We start from the raw sequence: 24,721 nt of genomic DNA on the forward strand, positions 1-24,721 counted from the left end.
TGATGCAGCCAAAGCTTTTTAAGTGACAGTAATTTGGCTTGTGAGTTTTCTAGGTGAAACAGAGCATTACCAGGCAAGTAAAGTTCTTTTTCATTTTCTCATGGTTACTGAGCTGTGGAATTTAGACACTCCTTTATAGTTCTGCTGTTCAGAGAAATCCAACCAAGAGAATTTTCCAGTTTTGCTCTTCCATTAACATGTACATCTATTCTTTGAGCCTATCAACCAAATCATCTATTTGTCTACTTAAAACACTTTTGTTTGAAGCCAAGTGCTTAGGGTATGGGACCTGCTCTGTTTTCAGGATGGGGGAATAAAATGTATATCCAAAGTGTTCCATGGCACAGGATAAAAGATGCCAAGAATTAGAAAGTGGGACTCCTGAATCTGTATGGTGCCTCAGTTTATATCATCTGCTGAATAGTTTTCATGTTGCTTTCTAAAGTTTTGTGTTCTGAATTGAACACATTGTTCTAAATCTGGAAGGTTTTATGGGGATTGAGCTGGTTTTGGATTATGGCTTTATAATTTTCCTAAGCAACTAAGAAAAATTAGTTACAATGCTTTATGGTGATACTTTCTAGTGTCATAAACTTGAAAGTATACTTTCAGAGAAGTTTTATCTGAGCTGGCAAGTTGTTTCTTGAAAAGGGCACTCCTATCCTGAAATTTTCCGGAGGCTCAGAGTTCTGACCTGCAGAGCAAGAGACATCTTTATAGACTTTCCTTTTTGAAGTAGATTAAACTTTGACTGAAGTTTCATACTTCAGTCAACTTATGAAACACATATTCTTTAATATGTGTTTAAGGCTTTTTCTTATTTTATTTCTTTATTTGTTCATGAATTCATTCACTCTTTAAGAATTCACTGTGACCCCACTATGTTGCCCATCTTTGTCCAGCTTACTCTTGCTCGTCCTGAAGGGAGTGCTGGAAGGAAGTAAGGATGGGCCAGGGAATGTTTCCCTGTGAAGGGTCCAACCCTAAACCTGAAGGATGAGCAGGAGTGAGCCAGGCAAAGGATATAGCAGGGGCCCTGCATAGACTCATGTGTGAGGACTTGGGGTGGAAAAGCACATCACATACTCGAAGAACAGAGTGGCCAGTGGGATTAGTGCATGAAGAACAAAGAGGAGAGATGCCAGAGGTAAAGTTGGAAAGGCTGGAGGGCCTGATTTTATGAAGATCAATCATGGTAAGGCTTGTGAACTTAATTCTGAGTGTGGTGGGAAGCCATTAAGTGGCTTTGAATCGTGAAGTGATCATATTTGCATTTTAAAAATATTCATGCTACAGTTTGAGAATAAATTGGGTTGAAGCAGGAGTGGATAAGTGAGTCAGTGAGGAGGAGGGAAGTTCCAGGTAATAGATGATAGTGCAGTTAATTGGAGTGCTGGTGGCCATTACATCTTCGGTGGGATTTGTTGATTGATTTGGTTTGCGGGGGGGCGTCATTGTGCTGATGGAGAATGAGGAAGTCTGGGTCAGACCTCAGGGTTTGGTGGGATGTTAGAGGTAGACAATAAACACATAAATAAATGGTATATGGTAAGTTCTTTGATAGGAACAATACCATGGGATCTGGTAGTATGATTGAATAGTTAGGAAAACTCACCATGAGAAAATCTAGATAGCTTCTCAGCCAGTGGGCACAACAAATACAGATGACCTCGGGCAGAAATGACATTGGCATGTTTAAAAACCCTAAGACGTTGCTTCTGGGATTGGAATTAATGAGGGAGAGGTTATAGGCTGTGTCCTAGGAAGGCAGGCAAGGACCATGCCTTGTCGGGCTTTGTAGAGCAAGGTGAGAAGTTTGGAATTTATCCTTAATGTATTGAGACAAAGACAACGGAAGATTTTGAGCAGGGGAATATCATGTTCTACTTTATATTTTATAAAATATAACTAGCTGCTGTGTGGAAAAGAGGTTGGGCAAATGTGGAAACAGGGAGACAAATTAGAAGGTTATGGAAGTATTTCAAATGAGCAAGGATGGTGGTTTGGGCTATGGGGGTGGTGGAGATGAAGAGAGTAGATGAGTCCAGGATATGTTTGGGAAAGAAAGTCAGTGGGACTTGCCAGTGAAACAGGTGTCACGAGTGAAAGAAGAAAGAGGAGTCTAGAAACACTCCTAAGACTTTGGCTTGTGCAAACAGGAGGCTCGTTCTGCCATTTACTCAGATGGGCAATTCCAGGGGGGAGCAGGTTGCCGAGAGAAGTTGACTTTCTGTTGTGCACACATTAAGTTTGAGGTGCCTATTAGATAGTCTAGCTCACGCTCAAGAAGGCTGTTAGGTATACAGACCTGGAGTTTAAGGAAGACGTCCAGGCTGGAGCTGGAGGTATTTGGGAATCACTGACATTTGGTTTCAGGTTCAAAAAAATCCCTTTGTGCTCAGCTGTAGAAATGATTCTTAGATTCGTTTTTCCAGCCACTTTTATACCTAACTTCATGACTATCATCGAGTTGTACCCGCTTAGAAAATAAGAAGAAGAAGAAAAGAAATGAAAGGAAAAAACCATTTAAAGTGTACCATGTAAAAACTTAACTTTGGGTCTAATCTGATGATTTGTAACATTATATAGAGAGATTAAACTGATGTAAATCATGGAAAACCTTATCCTAAGAGGTATGCATCTATAAAAAGTAGCTAATAATCCACTCCATATTTAACACTTCATCTGATTACAGTTTGTACAGATTATATAATAAGCATATTAAATATGTAGTTGATAGTAAAACTATAATTTTAACATTAATGGTGATTTTTGGCATGCTAAACATAATTTACATATCAATAGTATGCAGTTAAAAATGCTGGAGTTGAATAATACTATTATTTAGAAATTATTGGGGTACCTGGGTGGCTCAGTGATTGAGGGTCAGACTCTTGATTTTGGCTCAGGGCATGATCTCAGGGTCCTGGGATCGAGGCCTCCATCGGGCTCTGCCCTCAGCACGAAGTCTCCTCGAGATTCTCTCTCCCTCTCCCTATGCCCCTCCCTGTGCTCATGCTCTCTCTCTCTCTCTCAAATAAATAAATAAATAAATAAAATCTTAAAAAAAAAAAAAGAAATTATTTTCCAACAGGGAAGAAACTTCTCATTTCCATTTTTGTTGTGGCTATGACTTCTTGTCATTTGCTTAAATCAATGAGGCTGTCATTGTTAGTCAGGAAATGTGAGTTTGTTATTTGTTTGAGTTTTAATTCAAATACAAATGCTGGGGCACCTGGGTAGCTCAGTTGGTTAAGCGGCTGCCTTCAGCTCAGGTCATGATCCCTCGGTCCTAGGATCGAGTCCCACAGCGGGCTCTCTGCTCAGTGGGGAGCCCGCTTCTCCCTCTCTCTCTGCCTACCACTCCCCCTCCTTGTGCTCTCTCTCTGTGTCAAATAAATAAATAAAATCTTTTAAAAAACCCCAACTGTGATCACCAAGACAGCATGGTACTGGCACAAAAACAGACATATAGACCAATGGAATAGAATAGAAAACCCAGAAATGGACCCTCAACTCTATGGTCAAATAATCTTTGACAAGGCAGGAAAAAACATGCAACGGAAAAAAGACAGTCTCTTCAATAAATGGTGCTGGGAAAATTGGACAGCCACATGCAGAAGAATGAAACTCGACCATTCTCTAACACCATTCACAAAGATAAACTCAAAGTGGATGAAAGACCTCAATGTGAGACAGGAATCCATCCAAATCCTAGAGGAGAACATAGGCAGTAACCTCTTTGACATCGGCCACAGCAACTTCTTTCAAGATACATCTCCAAAAGCTAGTGAAACAAAAGCAAAAATGAACTTTTGGGACTTCATCAAGATAAAAAGCTTCTGCACAGCAAAGGAAACAGTCAACAAAACAAAGAGGCAACCCACAGAATGGGAGAAGATATTTGCAAATGACACTACAGATAAAGGGCTGGTATCCAAGATCTATAAAGAACTTCTCAAACTCAACACCCAAAAAACAAATAATCAAGTCAAAAAGTGGGCAGAAGAGATGAACAGACACTTCTCTGAAGAAGACATACAAATGGCTAACAGACACATGAAAAAATGTTCATCATCATTAGCCATCAGGGAAATCCAAATCAAAACCACACTGAGATACCACCTTACACCAGTTAGAATGGCAAAAATGGACAGGGAAAGAAACAACAAATGTTGGAGAGGTTGTGGAGAAAGAAACCCTCTTACACTGTTGGTGGGAATGCAAGTTGGTACAGCCGCTTTTGTGTGGAGGTTCCTCAAAAAATAAAAGTAGAGCTACCCTATGACCCAGCAATTGCACTACTGGGTATTTACCCCAAAGACACAGATGTGGTGAAAAGAAGGGCCATATGCACCCCAATGTTCATAGCAGCAATGTCCGCAATAGCCAAACTGTGGAAAGAGCCGAGATGCCCTTCAACAGATGAATGGATAAAGAAGATGTGGTCCATATGTACAATGGAATATTACTCAGCCATCAGAAAGGATGAATACCCAACTTTTACATCAACATGGATGGGACTGGAGGAGATTATGCTAAGTGAAATAAGCCAAGCAGAGAAAGTCAATTATCATATGGTTTCACTTATTTGTGGAACATAAGGAATAGCATGGAGGATATTAGGAAAAGGAAGGGAAAAATGGGGGGGGAGGAAGTGGAGGGAGAGATGAACCATGAGAGACTATGGACCTGAGAAACAAACAGGGTTTTAGAGGGGAGGGGGGAGGGGGGATGGGTTAGCCTGGTGATGGGTATTAAGGAGGGCACGTACTGCATGGAGTGCTGAGTGTTATAGGAAAACAATGGATCGTGGATCACCACATCAAAAACCAGTGATGTATTGTATGGTGACTAACATAACATAATAAAATTTAAAAAAAACAAAAAAAACAAAAAACCCAAACTCCAAAAAACCAAATACAAACGCTAATACAAGTGATATCATTCCCTCTGAAGCTATTTGTGCCAGTTAGGCAAGATGTGTGGGAGAAAGACTTGTTTGAAAAAAAAACAAACAAACTTCTTGCTCTAGTTTCCCATAATATTCTAAATAGTTGCTGTTTTTTATTTATTTTTTTAACAATTTTATTTATTTGAGAGAGTGAGTAGGAGCACAAGTGTGGGGGAGGAGCAGAGGGAGAAGCACACTCTCTGCTGAGCAGGAAGCCCAACGCTGGGCTCGATTCCAGGACCCTGAGATCATGACCCAAGTTGAAGGCAGATGTTTAACTGACTGAGCCACCCATGCGCCCCTAAATAGTTGCTGTTTTTTTAATCAGCAAAAGGATATATAGATTCATCTCTCTTTAGTTACATATTCATTTTCTAATCAGTTGTTGTTGTGAACCTAAAGACATCATTTCACATCTTTTTATATCTTTGGTGTCATCTCTTACTAAGTGAGCTGATGGATTGGCATAGAGCCATTGAAAGCAACTTTAATGTTCTTTTCAGCCCCTCCCTTAGAGTGGAATGTCTCTATCTCATGTAAGCCAAATGAATTTTGTTTCATCATCCAGTGTTTTGAAGGTTTCGTTCCTCCTCCAACTATCTCACACCAACTTAGAACATGGCACCACAGGGATCCACCTTTGTATTTTCGGTCTGCATATCCCACAACCTTCCTTGATTGTTTATAGATGGTGGACTATTTTATGGTTTTGTAGCTCATGTATTTATAGTTGTGATAATTCTTATTTATCCAGAAATTCCCCCATATTAGTTGCCTATAAGATATGAAGTTATATTTAAAGCATGGGATTAAAACCATGTCTTTGAACATACTCAATTCTCTCTTTTAAGGGACAGCTAGAAAGGTGATTTGTGCATGAAACCCTTCATATGTGTTTCCGCCCTGAGGTGCCAAAAGGATTCACTGAAAGGAGATTTAATCTGAAGTCAGTCCCTCATGCAGAGGTTCTTGGACAACATGGTGCCCTCACGATCTTGGCCAAATTGTTTGAGCATGGCATATTGCCCTTTGGCGTCTATCTTAGTGTGTTCTTCCCCTTAATCAGGAGTGAAGATCTCTCCAAGGTGGATTTCTGCCTTACTGTTATTCTATAGTCTTTCACAGTTGTTTGTGTGTTTGGGTTATTGTACTGTTTACAGTGGCAGAACATATAGGACTCATTTGGTTTTTGCAGGAGGCCACTTGCAAGAGGGCAGTGTTGTGAAGTAGGTGTATTTTCTATTTTCTAGAGTTCCAGGTCCTCCAACTCCTTCCCTCTCCCCTTCTTTCCTTTCCCTTAACTCGGCACCAGCTGCCTCTCATTTCCATCCTCAGACATGTCTGGTTCCTAGTTCCTGTTCCTAGACAAAGCCTCTTTGTCCCTATTAAAACTTGCTATCAGCAAAGGATCTAAACATAATTATAGCTGGTAATACATGTGTGAATACTGCCTAAAATAGTTCTGTTAAGGAGAATTTGAACTTTCAAGTCATAAAAAGCCTTCAAGTATAGTGGTGAACATCTGACTAGGCAGTTTCAGGAACAGTTGGTACTGTCCTTAGCAGCAGAATCGTCACTGCAAACCCTTGGTTGACTTCTCCCTCTTCCTGTGAGCCTAAGCTTGTTTCTTGGACTCTGCTACCAGCTGGGATCTGACCTGAGGCTGCTCTCTTGCAGTCCCACCCTTGGAAGGCTAGGAAGAAGCCTTAAGTCACTCAGGAGCAATGGTTGGAGATTGCTCGGGCCAGAGGGGCTTGGCAGGATGCTCCAGAACATTCTAACTAGTGCTGTAGACTTTCCTATAGTATACCATAGACTACAGTGGCCATGGTCCATGTCTTTGGCTTTTGGACAACAGCAAATAGGTGGATTCTGTGAAGAATACATTATACACATGAGTGCACAGCCCAGGAACATCTATATAAATATTTTATTTTCATTTATGTTTTTAAGGACTTTTAAAAGATAACATTTGAATTATGTTGCATACCTCCCTTTCAGCTCCATGTTGTTCATTGGAATTCAGACAAATACCCCAGCTTTGTTGAGGCAGCTCATGAGCCAGATGGACTAGCTGTCTTGGGAGTATTTTTACAGGTGAGAATCCACTGATTTCATTTTAAATAATTCATCAGCCATGTTGGATAAAGAGTTTCAGTTGTGGAAAGGATAGTCTACCATTTTTAATAGTAAACTCATTCTAAGTGTAATGTTTTCCTTTTGAAATTAATATTAAACATTTATGTATTAGTTGATGATTTACCTAATAGCCCAGATCTACCTTAGGAGTATCGTAGGAGTATCGTCTTACATCTCCTCTTATTGTCCACTGATCATTTTTATGTGAATAGAAACGGCAGCGGGAGCCGCAACAATAGTTGGAGTAACAGTTGAGATTCTGAGAAGAAAATCTTTATTATAGGCTCTTCCTGATTGAACAGTATTTAGAGATACAGGACAGAGTGAAGTTCACGTCCCTGATTCTTGAAGCACTAGTTTTACCACTGTGGTTTGTTGTCTCAAACACACTGACCAGTTTTTAAAAATTGTTGTTGTCTTTTCCTTTGTCTCATAGTCACATGTAGTGAAGTAAGTATCCTTGTTAAAATCCCCGTGGGTGGGTTGGGCCGCTCAGCTCCCACTGTGACCGCGTTCTTGTAGGGCGGGCGCTTTTGCTCTGCCACCAGACTCTGCGTGCGATGTTGGAACTCGTTGGGGCTGGGGCTGGGGGAGTATAGGGCAGAATGGAGGGCGGGATGAATGGTTGCGGCTCCTTCCCTTTGGCTGCCAAGTCCGCTGGTGGCCGTGGAATGTGAGTGAGGCAAGAGATTATACTTGAATCCTGAAGGACTTAAAACCTTAGGTAGAGTCAGGACATCCCAAATAATGAAAAGAGGTACATATATTTTTCTGATGATGATTTCTAGTCATGATAATATATTGTTTTGGTTCAGGACCTCAAATCATTTTAGGTTGAAAGTGAGAGATATTTTCTTTTCTTTTTCTTGTTTTAAGATTGTATTTATTTGAGAGAGAGAGTGAGTACAAGCAGGGGGAGGGGCAGAGGGAGAGGGAGAAGCAGGCTCCCCGCTGAGGAGGAAGCCCCATGTGGGACCCAATCCCAGGACCCTGGGATCATGACCTGAGCCGAAGGCAGACGCTTAACGGCTGAGCCACCCAGGTGTCCCTGGAGGTACTTTCTTTTAATGCTTTGACGTCACAAGCGCCAGTTTGGATCTAGGGTCTGAAGGTCACATCTGGTTGAATAGTGCAGGTATTATGTTAGAGTTTCCTAAGGGAGTTTTCTCTTAAGCTAACCTGTATCTTAAACATTCATAAAATGGAAAAACTATGTAGCTGTTACTACTAGTTTTGGAATCAAGCTTAAAATTCAGCCAAGCAGCCTGTAACATTACCTTGTTCTGATTCTTCTGGCATGATAAAGCCAGCAGGTAAAAGACAGCTTCATTATAAAACAATCTCTGTTTGTTCTGGGCTGGGTGTAGGTTTTTTTAAAAAAAAAAAAACAGTTCAAAACCAGTGACTGAAATGGAGTGAACCAGACCTGTTCTGCTACAGTAACTATTTCTTTTGAAATTTCGTGCTTTCAGATTGGTGAACATAATTCTCAGCTGCAAAAGATTACTGACATTTTGGATTCTATTAAAGAAAAGGTAAAATGGAATATTATTTGCTAATGACTAATGTATTCCTTGTTCTCTCCTGAAGTTTCTTACCTTCTTTTAATAACTTCAGCTTTAGATAGAACATATGCTATCTGCTTTGAAGCAGGTTTGGAACATACTCGACCAATAGAGCAGAATCAACCTATTGTCATTTGTCTTTTGAAAATGATGAAGGGGCTTAAATTATCTAAAATCATTACTAATAAATCTATGCATGATTAGTTTTTGGTATTGGAGTGTTGCACAATCAGCGTTTAATTGCAACACATTTTAAACTTTTTTTTTTAAAGATTTTATTTATTTGAGAGAGAGAGAGAATGAGAGAGAGAGAGCATGAGGGGGGGAGGGTCAGAGGGAGAAGAAGACTCCCCGCTGAGCAGGGAGCCTGATGTGGGACTCGATTCGAGGACTCCAGGATCATGACCTGAGCAGAAGGCAGTCGCTTAACCAACTGAGCCACCCAGGCGCCCTAATTGCAACACATTTTAAACAAATCTTGTGCTTCTTAAATAAATAAATCTAATATGCTACCTCATCTAAAATTTTTAGATTAAGGTAGAAACTTTTTTTTTTTAAGATACAAAGGCAGATACTAAATAATTCCATGAGTTGAAGAATTTCAGTAAGATAGTCTTTCATTGGATGCATGTGTTTTTGTTTTTGTTTTTGTTTTTGTTTTTTTGAGGGCTCTGTAAAGCTCTCCTGTTGTAATTTGTGGGAATTCTGTTTTCTCCACCAGGGTAAACAAACGCGATTCACAAATTTTGACCCATTATCTCTGCTTCCTCCGTCCTGGGACTACTGGACATATCCTGGTTCCCTTACAGTCCCGCCTCTCCTTGAGAGTGTCACATGGATCGTTTTAAAACAACCTATAAATATCAGCTCTCAACAGGTATGTCACTTCTTCAAGGTTGATCCTGATTTACTAGAGGAAACTGGACCAAAACTTAAAAAAAAAAAAAAAAAAAAGTCCTGCCCTTAATTTCTGGGGCATGATGAAGCCTGTGTTTTCCCTTCATTTATCAGATAGGTAGTTGGACCCAGTAAAACTTATGTCCCTTTCTTATTTGACCTTCTGTGATTAGATGATTTCTCTCCCCAGTCTTTGAAACGTAATGTGCATACAGACACTGAAGGAAGTGACTTTAAAGGCTATAATTGTTTTCTTTTTTGGGCTGAGATATAAACAGGTTGGTATATAAACGGGAAAATCAGGAGAAGGGCTACTCTTAGAGGGGACTTTCTTCTTTTTGACCTCAGTCCTTAGACCTGCTCCTCCTACAGATGATGTCGCCATCAGAAAGTGAGCAGTGACAACAGCAATGGGTCTCTTCTCTTTTGTCGACAAAACTTTTGTGGGGCTGCTTGAGGGGCTTTAAGCATTTACTGAGATGCTGTTGGGTACCTACCTGTGCTGTTTTAGTGAAGACATTTCCTCACTTGTTTTTCTGATTAACGTATTGAGTCTGCAAGCCGTCTGCAGGCTCAGGCTCTCTTTGATGCCCGGAAACTCGGCTTGGGTCTACGACCTCTGTGACTGACCCATCTGACAGGTGGATGCGATGTCTTCTGTGGGTGCTGTACTGGGTGGGTTTTCTTTGCTTTTTGTTTTCCTTTTTGAATTACTTGCTGCACAATCTTAGCAAGAACATAGTCTAGTAGTTTTTGCAGCTAATCAAGCGCTTCTGTTCTGGGCTTGCCCACCTGCCTAGCTGTTTATTTTTTACCCCCAGTCAAGGACTAGAGCTGGTTCACCTTTACCAAGGTCATGTCAGGTAACATTTTCCCTTGGGGTGTTGAACACATCCAACTTCTGTTGGCCTTATCTTTAGGATTAAAGCCAAATAATAATCTGGGACATACTAATCAAAATATTTTGTAAAAGTCTGGATTGAAGTCCAGAGCTTGACTGACATGGAAATTCCTGTGACTTTTCCCATCATAAATAAGATGCATTGTGTCATGAGAAAAAGGACCTGTCACTGATTCAGTGACCTTACTAACGGAGTACATTTTTCTTTCCTCCATGTGCTAAACTGTTCACTTTTACATTCCTTTGTTAAATTTGAACAAGGGTAAGAATTAATAAATTATAACAAGGTAGTAAGTAATAATAGGAGATCATGTTTTCCCTCATATTTCAAGGATATTTTTAATCCCTTAAAGCCACTTGGAAAATAACTTTTTAAAATCCACCTGCCATTTGGAAGAGAATATATCAAAATATATAATTTAGTTCCTTAAAATACATAAAGCTCTTAATCAAAAATGACCCGCTGTAAGTTTAGGAATTATGCCTACCTAGCTGTGCTTTCACTATTGTATCTAATTTGAGGCTCAATTAATTAATATTAATTATTAATGTGGTTTTTATAAGATAGAATATATAAAATAATAACTATATTTTAGAGCTTTAGTATGATTGATAATTCACTGTGATCTACTTAAATTCACTTACATCTACTCTAGCATGAATACTTTCAGACATTTTCATTTTTTAAAAATATTTATTTATTTGAGACAGAGAGAGAGCGAGAGAGCACAAGCAGGAGGGGGGGCAGAGGGAGAGGGAGAAGCAGACTCCCCGCTGAGCAGGGAGCTGGACACGGCTGATCTCAGGACCCCAAAATCATGACCTGAGCCAGAGGCAGACGCTTAACTGACTGAGCACCCAGGCGCCCCAGACATTTTCATTTTTAACCAGATGGAAATGATTATCTGAATAATAATATTAATCCAAATTATTCTAATATGATATTATGGTGACTTTAAGAGTTAAAAAATGAAGCAAAAGGTATTTCAGAAGGCCAATCCCAGTCTAACCATGAGAAAAACATCAGACAAAGCCCAGCTGAGGGATATTCTACAAAATAGCTGATCAGTACTCCTCAAAACTGTCAAGGTTATCAAAAGCAAGGTAAATCTGAGAAATTGTCATCATCCAGAAATGCTCAAGGAGATATGACTACTAAGTTGTTTCCTGGTGGGATCCTGGAACAGAAAAAGACATTAGGTAAAAACAAAGGAAACCTGAATAAAGGATGGACTTCAGTTAATGATAACATATTAATACTGGTTCACCAATTGTGAAAAATGTACCATACTAATGTAAGATATTAATAATAGGGCACATTGAGTATGGGGCTTATGAGAACTATTTGTACTATCTTTGCAATAATTCTGTAAATCTAGAACTGTTCTAAAATAAAAAGGTTAAGAAAATCCAAAACATGAGAGGGTTGAGATGATTATTCAGTTGCTTACCTCTTTTCTTTCTTTTTTTTTTTTTAAGAATTTATTTATTTATTTGAGAGAGAGAGAATGAGAGAGAGCACATGAGAGGGGTTAGGGTCAGAGGGAGAAGCAGACTCCCCGCTGAGCAGGGAGCCCGATGCAGGACTCGATCCAGGGACTCCAGGATCATGACCTGAGCCGAAGGCAGCCGCCCAACCAACTGAGCCACCCAGGCGCCTGCTTACCTCTTTTCTATAAAGTGAAATGAACATGTCTTTTGTGTATACCACTTACTTAAGAGTTACTTTCCAAAAGATAATTTCTAATCTCAATTTTGGCAGCTCTTTATTTTTGAAGTCCCTGGGACACATTGTTTTATGGATTTTCCAATTCTACCATACAATGTCACTAGCTATGAAGATTAACTTCTTTTTTTAGTGCCATTTTTTTTCTAGGTTTTTCTACTGCTATTTCTTTCCCAGTCACTGTTTGACCAAAAGGGCAAACCAGATGGTTTTCATTTTCTTTTATTTGATTCAAGCCCATTTTTTGTCCCCAGAGTCACTTATTGAAATGCTTAACTTAACTGCCAGACCAGTAAACAGATATGCTGTTTTCAGATAGTTTTGATAGCAGATCTGTCATTCTCTTTGGAAGGCTAACTGTTCTGCCAAGTTTCTTTGTGTTATCCTGAATTATCTAAATTGGCTTGCTCATCTGCTGAATTCAATGTGCAGGATATTTGCTTTTGATTCTACACTCTTTTTTAAAAAATTCTCTTTGTCATTTGTTATGAGATTTCCATACAATAAAATTCATGAGTTTTAGTGTGCAGTTGATGATTTTTGTTGTTGTATATTACCATGCAGCAACCACTAAATCAAGATATAAAATAGATCCCTCAGCCAAAAAATTTCCTTACGCTTCTTTGCACTCCATCTCTTTCCTCACCGATAGCCCTAGGCAGTCACTGAGATGTTGTCACTCGGATTCTGCCTTTTTTTTTTTTTTTAAAGATTTTATTTATTTATTTGACAGAGAGAGACACAGTGAGAGAGAGAACACAAGCAGGGGGAGTGGGAGAGGGAGAAGCAGGCTTCCCGTGGAGCAGGGAGCCCGATGCGGGGCTCGATCCCAGGACCCTGGGATCATGACCTGAGCCGAAGGCAGACGCTTAACGACTGAGCCACCCAGGTGCCCCGGATTCTGCCTTTTCTAGAATTTTATTTAAATGGAATCATACAGTATGTAGATTTTTGTGTTTGACTTCTTTTACTTAGCATAATGTTTTTGAGATTCACTGACAATTTTTTTTACTGAGTAATATTCTATGATATGGATATACCACCTTATTTTAAAATCTATTTACCAATTGATGGATATTTGGGTTGCTTCCAGTTTTGGGCTATTATGGATAATAGCTGTACATATTTGGAAGTTAGGAATAATTGGCATATACATTTTTGTGTAGACACATATTTTCATGTTTTGTGAAGTTAGACATGACCTAGATTTACTAGGTCATGCGGTATCTTCTTGTTTAATTGTATAAGGTACTGCTAAATTGGTTTTTAATGTGACTGTTCCATCTTCCATTCTCACCAGCAATATATGAGATTTCTACTTCCTCCACATCCTTGTCAACACTTGGTGTTGTCAGTCTTTTGAACTTTAGCCATTCTAATGGGTATCTGTGATTTTTAAAATTTGCATTTATCTGGTGACTAGTAATGTTGAACGTTTTTTCATGTGCTTGTTGGCTGTGCGTATATCTTCTTTTGTGAATATCTGTTCCAATCATTTGCTCCTTTTTAATTTGGGTGTTTGTCTTTTTATTATTGAATTGCAAAGGTTCTGTATACAATCAGCCCTTTTTAAAATACATGTTTTGCAGAACTTTTCTCCCAGTCAACATGTTGGTTGCCTTTTTTTTTAAACTCTGTCTTTTGAAGAGCAAAAGTTCTTAACCTTGATGTAGTCCATTTTTATCAGTTTACTCCTGGTTTGTGCTTTTGGTGTCCTGTTTAAGAAATCTTTGCCTAACTATATGCCACAAAATATTTTTTTCATACTTTAAGTAATGGTTGTAGCGCTCACATTTAAGTTTTTGATGACTTATGAGTTAACTTTTATGTATGCTGTGCCCCATTTTCTCTTTCCTTTCCTTCTAATATTTCAATTACACATATATTTAAACTTTTAATATCATCTAACAGATCCCCAAGATGCTATTTAAAAAAATTTTTTTTATTTAAAATCAATTTAATTAACATGCAGTGTATTATTAGTTTCAGAGGTGGAGTTTAGTGATTCATCAGTTGCATAAAACACCCAGTGCTTATCACATCCTGTGTCCTCCTTAATGCCCATCACCCAGTTACCTCATCCCCCTGCCCACTTCCCCTCCAGCAACCCTCAGTTTGTTTACTAGAGTTAAGAGTCTCTTATGGTTTGTCTCCCTCTCTGATTTCACCAAGACTATTTTTTTAGATAATTTTTTTAAATCTCTGTTCTTCACCATGGATAATTTCTATTGATCTGTATTCAAGTTCATTCACTCTTTCCTCTGTCATGTCAATTTGACTGTAAAGTCTATCCAGGTAATTTTTTGTTTTAGCAGTTCTATATTTTAGTTCTAAATTTTCAGTTTGGTTCTCTTTTATTATATCTATTTTTCTGCTGAGACTTCCCACTACTCTGCATTAAAGATGCTTTTTTAAAAATGTACAACCCTCAGGTAGTTAAAATAGTCATTTTAAAATCCTGGTTAAAAAAAAACCTTGTAAGTTCCTAATTTGGTTCATCTTGGGTCAGACTCTCTTGATGTTTCTTTTTTTGAGAATGTGTTCCATTTTCTTGCTTCTTTGTATGTTAAGTAATTTTTTATTGTATTCTAGATGTGATGAACATGAAGTTGTGCTGATTCTGGATTTAGTTATTTTTTTCTGATGAATATTATTTCCCTTGTGTGAGTAGGTAATTTTTTCTGGCAGGGCTCGAGCTCTCAATTTTCTTTCTTGTGCAGCAGCTGTGGTCTCAGTACAGCGTGTGTGGTTCTTAGCTATAGAGTTTGAGTATCCTCTCTCTGGCTCTGTCCTTGTAAGACTGGTGTGTTCCATTGCAGCTTTGTGCACCTTGCAGACTCTACTCAGCTTCAGGTGAGAAGCTGGGGAGATAGGAACTCACTTGTAGAGCTCCCAGCTCTCCCTCGCATGAGAGAAGCACAGGCTATCCACCTGAGTCCCTCTGCTTCTGTGCACTCTCCAGTACCTGTGACGTGTTGCTTTTTGTATTCGTGTCTGGGTTTTAGAGTTGTTTTCCACAGGGAGGTTGTCTGTAGGGTCTTAGCCCAACAGATCTGGAAGCAACACCTAATGTCCTTTTAAAATAGTAAAATACTATATTATGTAATTAATGATAATGATCTAAGAATACTCTTCTTCTGCATCTTTAGACTAAATATGAAATGGGGAAAGAATTCATTCACTTGAACATTAATTTTGACTTATGCCAAAAAACTCCATATAATTAGCTTTGACATTAAAGTTCTAAATTATAGGAGACAATGCAAGTCAGTTCTAGAATTGTTTAATAATTGCTGACTCTTGCAAGGCATAATGCAAAAGATACAAAGAAGTGTTAAAAATGTCCCTTGTCCTCAAGTAGTTTATAATCTAATAGACAAGATAAAATAAATGCATAAAAAATGGTAACACAGTGGCTGTGCTTGGTATGTAAGAGAAATAAAGTGTAAAGGGAGTTTAAAAGGGGAGAGACTATTTTATTGGAGAAATCCGGAAAAGACTTCATGAAAGAGCTGATATATGGGCCAGGAAAAGGGCGGTGACTGGTTGGAGGTAGTAAAGGAAAGGGAGCAGTTTCAAGAAGGAACACCATAAATAAAGGCAAGAAAAGGAGGTGCAGAAAATGTGGGCCCCTTTGTACCTAAGGTTCTCAAACTTTAGTGTATACAACAATCACCTGGGGAAGCTTGTCAAATTGTGAATCCTTGGGCATTATCAGAAATTCTCATTCAGAAGGTCTGGGGTAGGGTTCAGTAACCTGAAGTTTTAAGAATCACCCCAAAGTCTCTTCATTCAGATGCTCTGGGGCCACCCTTCACAAACCTGGCTTCGAGTAGGCCCCGTGTGTGGCAGTAATCGGAGACAACCTAGTTAGTCGGGACCCGGTGGTCCCAAAGCCAGGCTAACCAGTTTGTTTTGGGGACCTTATTAGAGTTAGAAATGTTACATATTTTAGAGATCGATTTTGAAGTGTTTACACCTGAAATGACATGATATTCAGTACTTGCTTCAAAATAATCCAGTTTGGGCAGGATGGGAGGTGGAAAGAGAGAATGAGTGAGAGTGTAGATGAAATGAAATTGGCTGTGTGTTAGTGATGGATGAAGCTGGGTGCTGAGTTTGTAGTGATTTATGCTGCTGCTCTTTCTAGCTTTATGTATGTTTGGAAGTTTCCATAATAAAAAGCTCATGAAAAGAGATTAGGGGAAAATAGAAAAAAAAAAAGTTAGAGATGCCGTATAGTGCTGTGGTTAGTGCATGACTTATTTGCCAGATGGCTTATTTGCTGAAACTTCCTAGCTGTCCCTCAAGCTCCTCATCTTGAAAATGGGGATAAGAGGATATCATTGATTAAATGAGGTATGTATGTAGAGGACTTAGGGCAATACCTGGCCCACCGTGTTCTGTAAGAGAGATTTTACTTTTATTATCATCCAGCTTTGGCAGGCGGTGGAGTGCTATTAGACATCTGAGCACCAGAGTGACATAAGCAAAGCTATTTACAAAACATTAGAAAAGAGTATTTCTGCTCACTGGGGTAGCTCTATAAGGACGTTGACATTTCAGTATCAGAGCCAAGAAAAACAGCAAAACAAGTCATACCCACCTCAGCCTTCAGGCTGATCTGGGGAGACTCCTGCCAGGACTCGTGTAGATGGTATCAGCCTTTGTGACAGAGCGGCAGATTTTCTGTCTGCAGGAAGCCCAGGGGCCCAGAGAGTGATGAGACTGGTAAGGGCCAGCCAGGGTGTGCATTTTGAGGTTAGTGCGGCGGTGGAGGACACCAGAGCCAAGAGAAGCAAATCTGAGCAGGGACTGGCAGATGCAGGGTCTACCTAGCTGGGCTGAGTGATTGGGAGGGAGACCCAGAGCCAGAATGGGAAGGGGTTTGGTGAGACATCAGGGCAGGTTCAGTGAGTTTCACCAAAATGTGCAGGCAGGTCAGAGAAAGATCTAGAGTAAATTTCAGTGAGGTTAAGGTGTACAGAGGTAGGGAGCCATGACCAACTTGCAGAGGAGTCAAAGGAGGGTCGGGGGGGGCGCCTGGGTGGCTCAGTCGGTTAAGCGGCTCAGGTCATGATCCCAGGGTCCTAGGATTGAGCCCCATCGGGCTCCCTGCTCAGTGAGGAGCCTGCTTCTCCCTCTGTCCCTCTCCCTGCTCCTGCTGTCTCTCTCTCAAATAAATAAAATCTTAAAAAAAAATAGCCAAGGTCTTCAGAGGAATGGGCAGCTTCAATGGGAGGCAAGTTGTACTTGCTGAGGCCAGCGAGTTGGTGCCCTGATTCAGGCCTTGGCATTCCTGCACAGCCAGCTGGAAAGGCCACTCCAGACAGACCTGGTCCCCATGATCTGTGGAAGGCTGAGTGTTTTCCCTGGGGCTCCAGAGGTTAGATTTTATTTACCTCTGCTGCTTGACTTTACCAGAGAATTATTCAAATCTCATCTGGCTCTAGCTATAATCTGGTCTAATGAAATATGAGTAATAGTAAGTTGTAACTATTTGTCTTATCTTGCCCATATCGATACCCTTTAAAAGACCCCTCAAAGTATCGCCTGTAGAAAGAGATGGCTGCTTGTATATGATGCATGAGCCTATCTCCGTGGAGTGCGGTGACAAACTCTTGCCTATGGAGGACCTCCATCACCTCTGCCTCCCATCCTGGCTAGTACTATACAAGAAATGTTTTAGGCTTCAACTAAATGATGATGACAGAAACTTAATAGATGTGTCCTAGTATGAGTTTTTAAAAAAGATTTTATTTATTTATTTGAGAGAGAGGGAGCACAAGCAGGGGAGGGGCAGAGGGAGAAGCAGACTCCCCCTGAGTAGGGAGCCTGATGTGGGGCTCTATCCCATACCCTGGGATCATGATCTGAGCTGAAGGCAGAGCAGACACTTAACCAACTGAGCCACCCAGGTGCCCCTATCCTAGTGTGAATTTGCTTGATTCTGCATTTAGGTGACTAGCACAGCTTAGAGAATGGAGGCTTTTTTTTAAGATTTTTTTTTTTTTTTAATTTGTCAGAGAGAGAGAGAGAACAAGCAGGGAGAGCAGCAGGCAGAGGGAGAAGCAGGCTCCCCACTGAGCAAGGAGCCCGATGTGGGACTCGATCCCAGGACCCTGGGATCATGACCTGAGCTGAAGGCAGACGCTTATTCAACTGAGCCACCCAGGCATCCCAAGAATGGAGGCTTTTATTCTCAATAATTTAATAATTTATCTTTGCTCAAACGAAATAGGAAAACAAACACCAGAAACCTACTTGAGTTAATTGGTAATAGATTTTTGGTGAACATTTTCAAGAAAGTAGAATTATTCAGCTAGTTTACCCAGTCTTCATTTTACTACTATAGACCAGTGCTAAATCTTGATAAATAGTATTAAATCACCAGGGAATTGTTAAATAATTTATACAACATGCTTAGAGTAGAAAACTTCAGCAATTAAAAATAGTGGCATAGATTTATGTTTATTGACATGCAAAGATATATAGGATATGTATTAAGTACAAAAATAAGGTTTCAAAGGAGCATGATAGTTAAGCCTGTTTTTATAATAAAACATGTTGTGCGTGTGCGTGTGCGTTCGTGTGTTTATGTATATAAAAACATCTGGAAGGATACACTCCATAATGTTAACTGTGATTATATCTTGTGATGTGATTACTAGTAATTTCTATTTTCTTCTTGGTGCTTTGTGTGTTGTATGAAGTTTGTAACAGCATTTTTCTGTAATAAGAAAAAGTAAGCCCTTTTGATGAGAAATATGCCTATATCACTGAAGTTGTATTTAAACATTATCAGAGGTTGAAGGGCCCACATGTTTACCATGGTTAGTTGTTTGCAAGGCTCAAGTATGGTGAGAGCAAAATTATTGCTTAAGGAAAACAGTACTTAAAAGATCAAAATTCTATAGGATGAGCACCACAAGGTTGCCATGAAAACTGAGGCCATGTTGTACTGGAGTACTGGTGTGTGTTCAATGTAATTCTGAGAGTTACATTCCAATATTACCTATTGAGATCATATAATCCAATGCTTCACTTTATAGATGGGGTAACTGAAGAGCAGCGCCCAAGGTCACCCAACTGGTCTGCCAGACCCAGGACTGGGACCTGTCTCTGAAAGCCAATACAGTGACCTTTCCACCGTCCTATTGTGCCTTTGTATGTGACATTCTCTGATTCCTAGATATGTCCTCTTTGAACCACATTCTAAATGTTGTTTCCTCATATTACTTTGATCCTCAGATAAAGAATCCTTATGTACTTGATTTTTTGAACCCACAGGTATTTGTATAGTGGTGAGAACTTAGCAGAAGTGGTGTTTTATTATATATATGACTCATAATTTAGAACACTTTTCCTGCAGTATTTTAGTTCCTGGTAGAGGAAAGGCTGTATGTCTCATAACTTTCTAGGAGGGCAGTTCACCAACACTGGTGTGACTTTCTGTGCTGAAGCCCACTCTGCTCTTTTCTTCAACAGTTGGCCACATTCCGCACTCTCCTCTGCACGGCGGAGGGCGAAGCAGCGGCTTTTTTGTTGAGCAATCACCGCCCGCCACAGCCTCTGAAGGGCCGAAAAGTGAGAGCCTCTTTCCATTAAAAGTTGTCACCAGCGGACCACCCCAAACATGTCTGTGGAGAAAAAAACAAAACACAAAAATCCCTGCAAACAGCTCTTTCCTAGAATTCTGATTTACGGGTACCATTTTGCTCTCAGCTTCAGCACCACAAAGAAGATCAGATCTCTGTAATCAAACTAACATAACTCATCCATCTCAGATTTGCACTCATGGGTATTCAAGCAGTAAACAATTGTTTGACGTGTGTTGAGACCCACAAAATGCATCTACTTCAACTTATGTGAAAATATGACAGGCATCGCGAAACTTCCGAATGCATTAAAAAGTATCCCTTGCCCTAGAAATTAAATCAGTCATATCTCTCAGTAATGTTTGGTCAAAAAAATTAAAATCTTTTCCAGAATGATAAGATTGTGATATCTTTTTCTACAGATGAGTGAGTCTGCTTAATGTCTTGATATCATTCCAATTAATTCCTTTTAAAGTGAATTTTTGTTTTGATTATGTTGTTGATCCCCATTGCACGGTACCTTTAATAAAATGAACGATATGGGCATTAAGGAGGGGTGGGATATAACTACTCACTGTGTCTACTCCACAGCTCAAAATTAAGCCATCCAATTTTGTTGGAAATTCCTCAGGATATCAATGACTGTTTAATGAATTATGCCCTATATCACACTCATGCAGTAATGTTAATGATAAACAGGTTAATAATTGACTAGATGCAGTTCTTGCCAGTTTATTGACATGGTTTGAAACTAACAGATTGGAAGGTACCAAACGGGGGAGCAGCCCAAGGGCATGAGGAATAGGTTGCTTACTTTTTCCCTGTGTTTTGGCAACAGAGCAGGGAGCAATCCTGTGTAGGTCACTGTTGTGTCAAGTGGTGGAAAATATTTACTTGGGTCTCATATAAATACACAATCCATCCACAAACCCTCCAACCCATTTCCATGGCAAAGCCATCTCCCCTTTTATACATGTCCCTAAATCTCACAAGTAATTTTTTAAGTTGGCTCTTGATAATTCATTTTAACCTATTGTCTCTTATATATTTTTGTTTGTTTTTGGTGAAGGAGGATGGTGAAGGTCCTTTTGCTCTCTCTGGTGCAAGTGGGGTGACACTATTAACCACATTTAAGACTTGAACACATGGGACACTTCTGTCATCTGAAGGAAGTTTAGCTGAGTTTCCTTGATTTTGTTAGTTTGTTTCAGACACCATTCCTCCTCTGGATGTAGATTTTGATAATTCAAATTATTCTGCCATAGTCTTCTTGATAGGATAACTGAGTATCAGTAAATTGTGTAATAATGCTGTACTTGGTTGCAGAAGATAACTCCTGAAGTTTAATGCTGATACCTTGGGCATTTTTGTTTTCCCTTACAGCATCTAGCTTAAGCCTTGCAGGAGATTGCCATCTAGGAAATATTTAATGAATTGAACGTTTTAAAATGTTTTTGTTTGATGTCTTTGGTGATTATCTTGCTGCTTGTAATTAAATGCACTATGAGTTAATGTAACAAGTAAAATATAAGTTATCTCTTAAAAATGGTTTCTTCTTAAAGGAATAATTGTTAAATCTACTTGTGTAACCAGATGTTTTAATGGTTTTAAAAATACCAGTGTTGGATGGAAAGGTGTTTATTTAGTTTGGAAAGGCATGTTGTAAAGTATCCTAGTAGGAGAAAGAAGTCTGTTTCCTCAGGGAAAGTATGTCGTTCTGTTTGAAGGGATGTGTAATGAGGATTCTAATTACTTTGCATGAGAGTTATTACTTTGTAATTTATGGTTTCTGCTACAGTATTGCATCAGTTCTGTGCTATAAATTGGACTTTAGTAGACTAAAAAAGTCTACATAGCACTGATTATCTTGAAGACTGTTAATTTATTTATCTCATAGGGGTGAAAGGTCTAAGTGTATGCTGAAGTTGTTATCTCTTAAAAAGATTAAAGAGTGTAAATACTAGTACAGATCTCTTTTGTTTTCCCACATGTATTGGATTTATGTTCATTAAACATTTTGTATTTCAATTTAAGTTGGATTCAATCACAATAAAGAAAATGAGACAAACTTTGAACTGTATCAGGGACTCGTATATGCAAGACACAGAATGAGATTATATTTTTACACTTTTTATATAGAAAATAATCTCAAGCTCACAGAAAAAATGCACACACAGTACATTTTTTTCCTGAATTATTTGAGAGTAAGTTGCCAACCTACTGCTCCATCATCACACAAACTTTAGTATATATTTTCTATGAGTGAGGACATTGTCCTACATAACTACAATATAGCTAAAACAACCATAGAAATAAAAGGCATCCAAATTGTCAAGGAAGAAGTCAAACTTTCACTATTTGCAGATGACATGATACTCTATACTGAAAACCCAAAAGACTCCACCAAAAAATTCCTACAGCTAATACACGAACTCAGTGAAGTCACAGGAAACAAAATCAATGTACAGAAATCTGTTGCATTTTTATACAACAGTGATGGACCAGCAGAAAGAGAAATGAAAGAATCGATCCCATTTACAATCACACCAAAAACCATAAGATACCTAGGAATAACCCCAAGCAAAGAGGTAAAAGAGCTATACTCTGAAAGCTATAAAACACTTATGGAAGAAATCGAAGATGACAGATTGGAAGAACAAATATTGTTAAAATGTCTATACTACCCAAAGCAATCTACACACTTACTGCAATCCCTATCGAAATACCACCAGCATTCTTCACAGAGCTAGAACAAATAACCCTAGAATCTGTATGGAACCACAAAAGACCCTGAATAGCCAAAGCAATCTTGAAAGAGAAAAGCAAAGCTAGAGGCATCCCGGTTGCAGACTTCAAGTTATATCACAAAGCTGTAGTGATCAAGACAGTATGGTACTTACACAAAAACAGACACACAGATGAAAGAAACAGAATAGAAAATCCAGAAACGAACCCACATCTGTATGGTCAATTAGTCTTTGACAAAGCAGGAAAAATAACCAATGGGAAAAAGACAGTCTCTTCAATAAATGCTGTTGGGAAAACTGGACAGCAACATGCAGAACGAAACTGGGCCACATTTTTACATCGTACACAAAAATAAATTCAGAATGGATGAAAGACCTAAATGTGAGACAGGGAAGCATCAAAATCCTAGAGGAGAACACAGGCAGTAACTTCTTTGACCTGGCCTGTAGCAACTTCTTACTAGACACATCTCCTGAGGCAAGGGAAACAAAAGCAAAAATGAACTATTGGGACCTCATCAAGACAAAAAGCTTCTGCACAGCAAAGGAAACAATCAACAAAGCTAAAAGGCAACCGACAGAATGGGAGAAGATATTTGCAAATGGTATATCTGATAAAGGGTTAGTATCCAAAATCTATAAAGAACTTATCAAACTCAACACCCCAAAAACAAGCCAGTTAAAAAATGGGCAGAACACATGAATAGACATTTTTCCAAAGAAGTCACCCAGATGCCTAACAGACACATGAAAAAATGCTCAGCATCACTCATCATCAGGGAAATACAAATCAAAACCATGATGAGATATCATCTCACACTGGTCAGAATGGCTAAAATTAACACCAGGAAACAAGAGGTGTTAGCAAGGACTTGGAGAAAGCTTAACTCTCTTACACTGCTGGTAGGAATGCAAACTGGTGCAGCCCACTTTGGAAAACAGTATGGAGGTTCTGTAAAACGTTAAAAATAGAACTACCTTATGATACAGCAATTGCACTACTAAGTATTTACCCAAAGGATACAAAAATATTTATTCGAAAGGATACGTGCACCCTGATGTTTATAGCAGCATTATCAACAATAGCCAAAGATGGAAAGAGCCCAAATGTCCACTGACTGATGAATGGTTAAAGAAGAGGTGGTATATATACACAATGGAATATTAGCCATGAAAAAGAATGAAATCTTGCCATTTGCAATAACATGGATGGAGCTAGAGAGTATTATGCTAAGCAAAATAAATCAGAGAAAGACGAATACTATATGATTTTACTCATGTGGAATTTAAGAACAAAACAGATGAGCATATGGGAAAAAGAGACAAACCATAAAACAGACTTAACTATAGAGAACAAACTGAGGGTTGCTGGAAGATAGGAAGGTGGGGGGAATGTGTTAAATGGCTGATAGGGGGGCGCCCAGGTGGCTCAGTCGTTAAGCGGCTGCCTTCGGCTCAGGTCGTGGTCCCAGGGTCCTGGGATCGAGCCCCGCCTCAGGCTCCAGGCTCCCTGCTCGGCGGAGAGCCTGCATCTCCCTCTCCCTCTCTCTGCTGCTCTGCCTACTTGTGCTCTCTCTCTCTGTGTTAAACAAACAAATAAATAATCTTTTGGGCGCCTGGGTGGCTCAGTTAGTTGGGCGACTGCCTTCGGCTCAGGTCATGATCCTGGAGTCCCGGGATCGAGTCCCACATCGGGCTCCCTGCTCGGCGGGGAGTCTGCTTCTCCCTCTGACCTTCCCCCCTCTCATGTGCTCTCTCTCTCTCTCACTCTCTCAAATAAATGAATAAATAAAATCTTTAAATGGCTGATAGGTATTAAGGAGGGCACTTGTACTGAGCACTGAGTGTTGTATGTAAGTGATGAACCACTAAATCCTACACTTGAAACTAGTATTACTCTGTAGGTTAACAAACTGGAATTGAAATAAAAACTTGAAGAAAAAACAAAACAAAACAAAACACCAACCATAAGATTAACATTGCTTTATTATTACCACCTAATCCATTTGAGAATAGCTTGTTCATGCTGTCATGTTTCCTTCAATTGGGCACCATCCTTCAGTCTTTTGATTTCCACTACCTTAACATTTTTGAAGATTATAAGCCAGTTATTTTATAGAATGTCCTCCAATTTGGGTTTGTTCAAGGTTTCCTTGTGAGTAGATTCAGGTTAAATACCAATGGCAGGAATATC

The 24,721-nt window shown here is 39.4% G+C and overlaps 1 protein-coding gene across 2 annotated transcripts in view; it reads left to right on the forward strand.

Annotated features, from left to right (window-relative positions):
* Positions 1 to 21,834, forward strand: part of CA13 (carbonic anhydrase 13) — a 35,299-nt gene extending 13,465 nt beyond the window's left edge. The window contains exons 4-7 of one of the 2 annotated variants that reach the window (XM_021688204.1): positions 6,956 to 7,051; positions 8,566 to 8,628; positions 9,380 to 9,535; positions 19,671 to 21,834. In XM_021688204.1, coding sequence (XP_021543879.1) covers positions 6,956 to 7,051; positions 8,566 to 8,628; positions 9,380 to 9,535; positions 19,671 to 19,790 — 435 coding nt within the window. In that variant the 3' untranslated portion in view covers positions 19,791 to 21,834. The remainder of the gene's footprint in view (positions 1 to 6,955; positions 7,052 to 8,565; positions 8,629 to 9,379; positions 9,536 to 19,670) is intronic. The other variant, XM_021688205.1, reaches the window with a different exon arrangement.
* The last annotated feature ends 2,887 nt before the right edge of the window (positions 21,835 to 24,721 follow it).

This window comes from Neomonachus schauinslandi, chromosome 4 (assembly GCF_002201575.2).
Source record: "Neomonachus schauinslandi chromosome 4, ASM220157v2, whole genome shotgun sequence".
Classification (NCBI taxonomy): domain Eukaryota; kingdom Metazoa; phylum Chordata; class Mammalia; order Carnivora; family Phocidae; genus Neomonachus; species Neomonachus schauinslandi.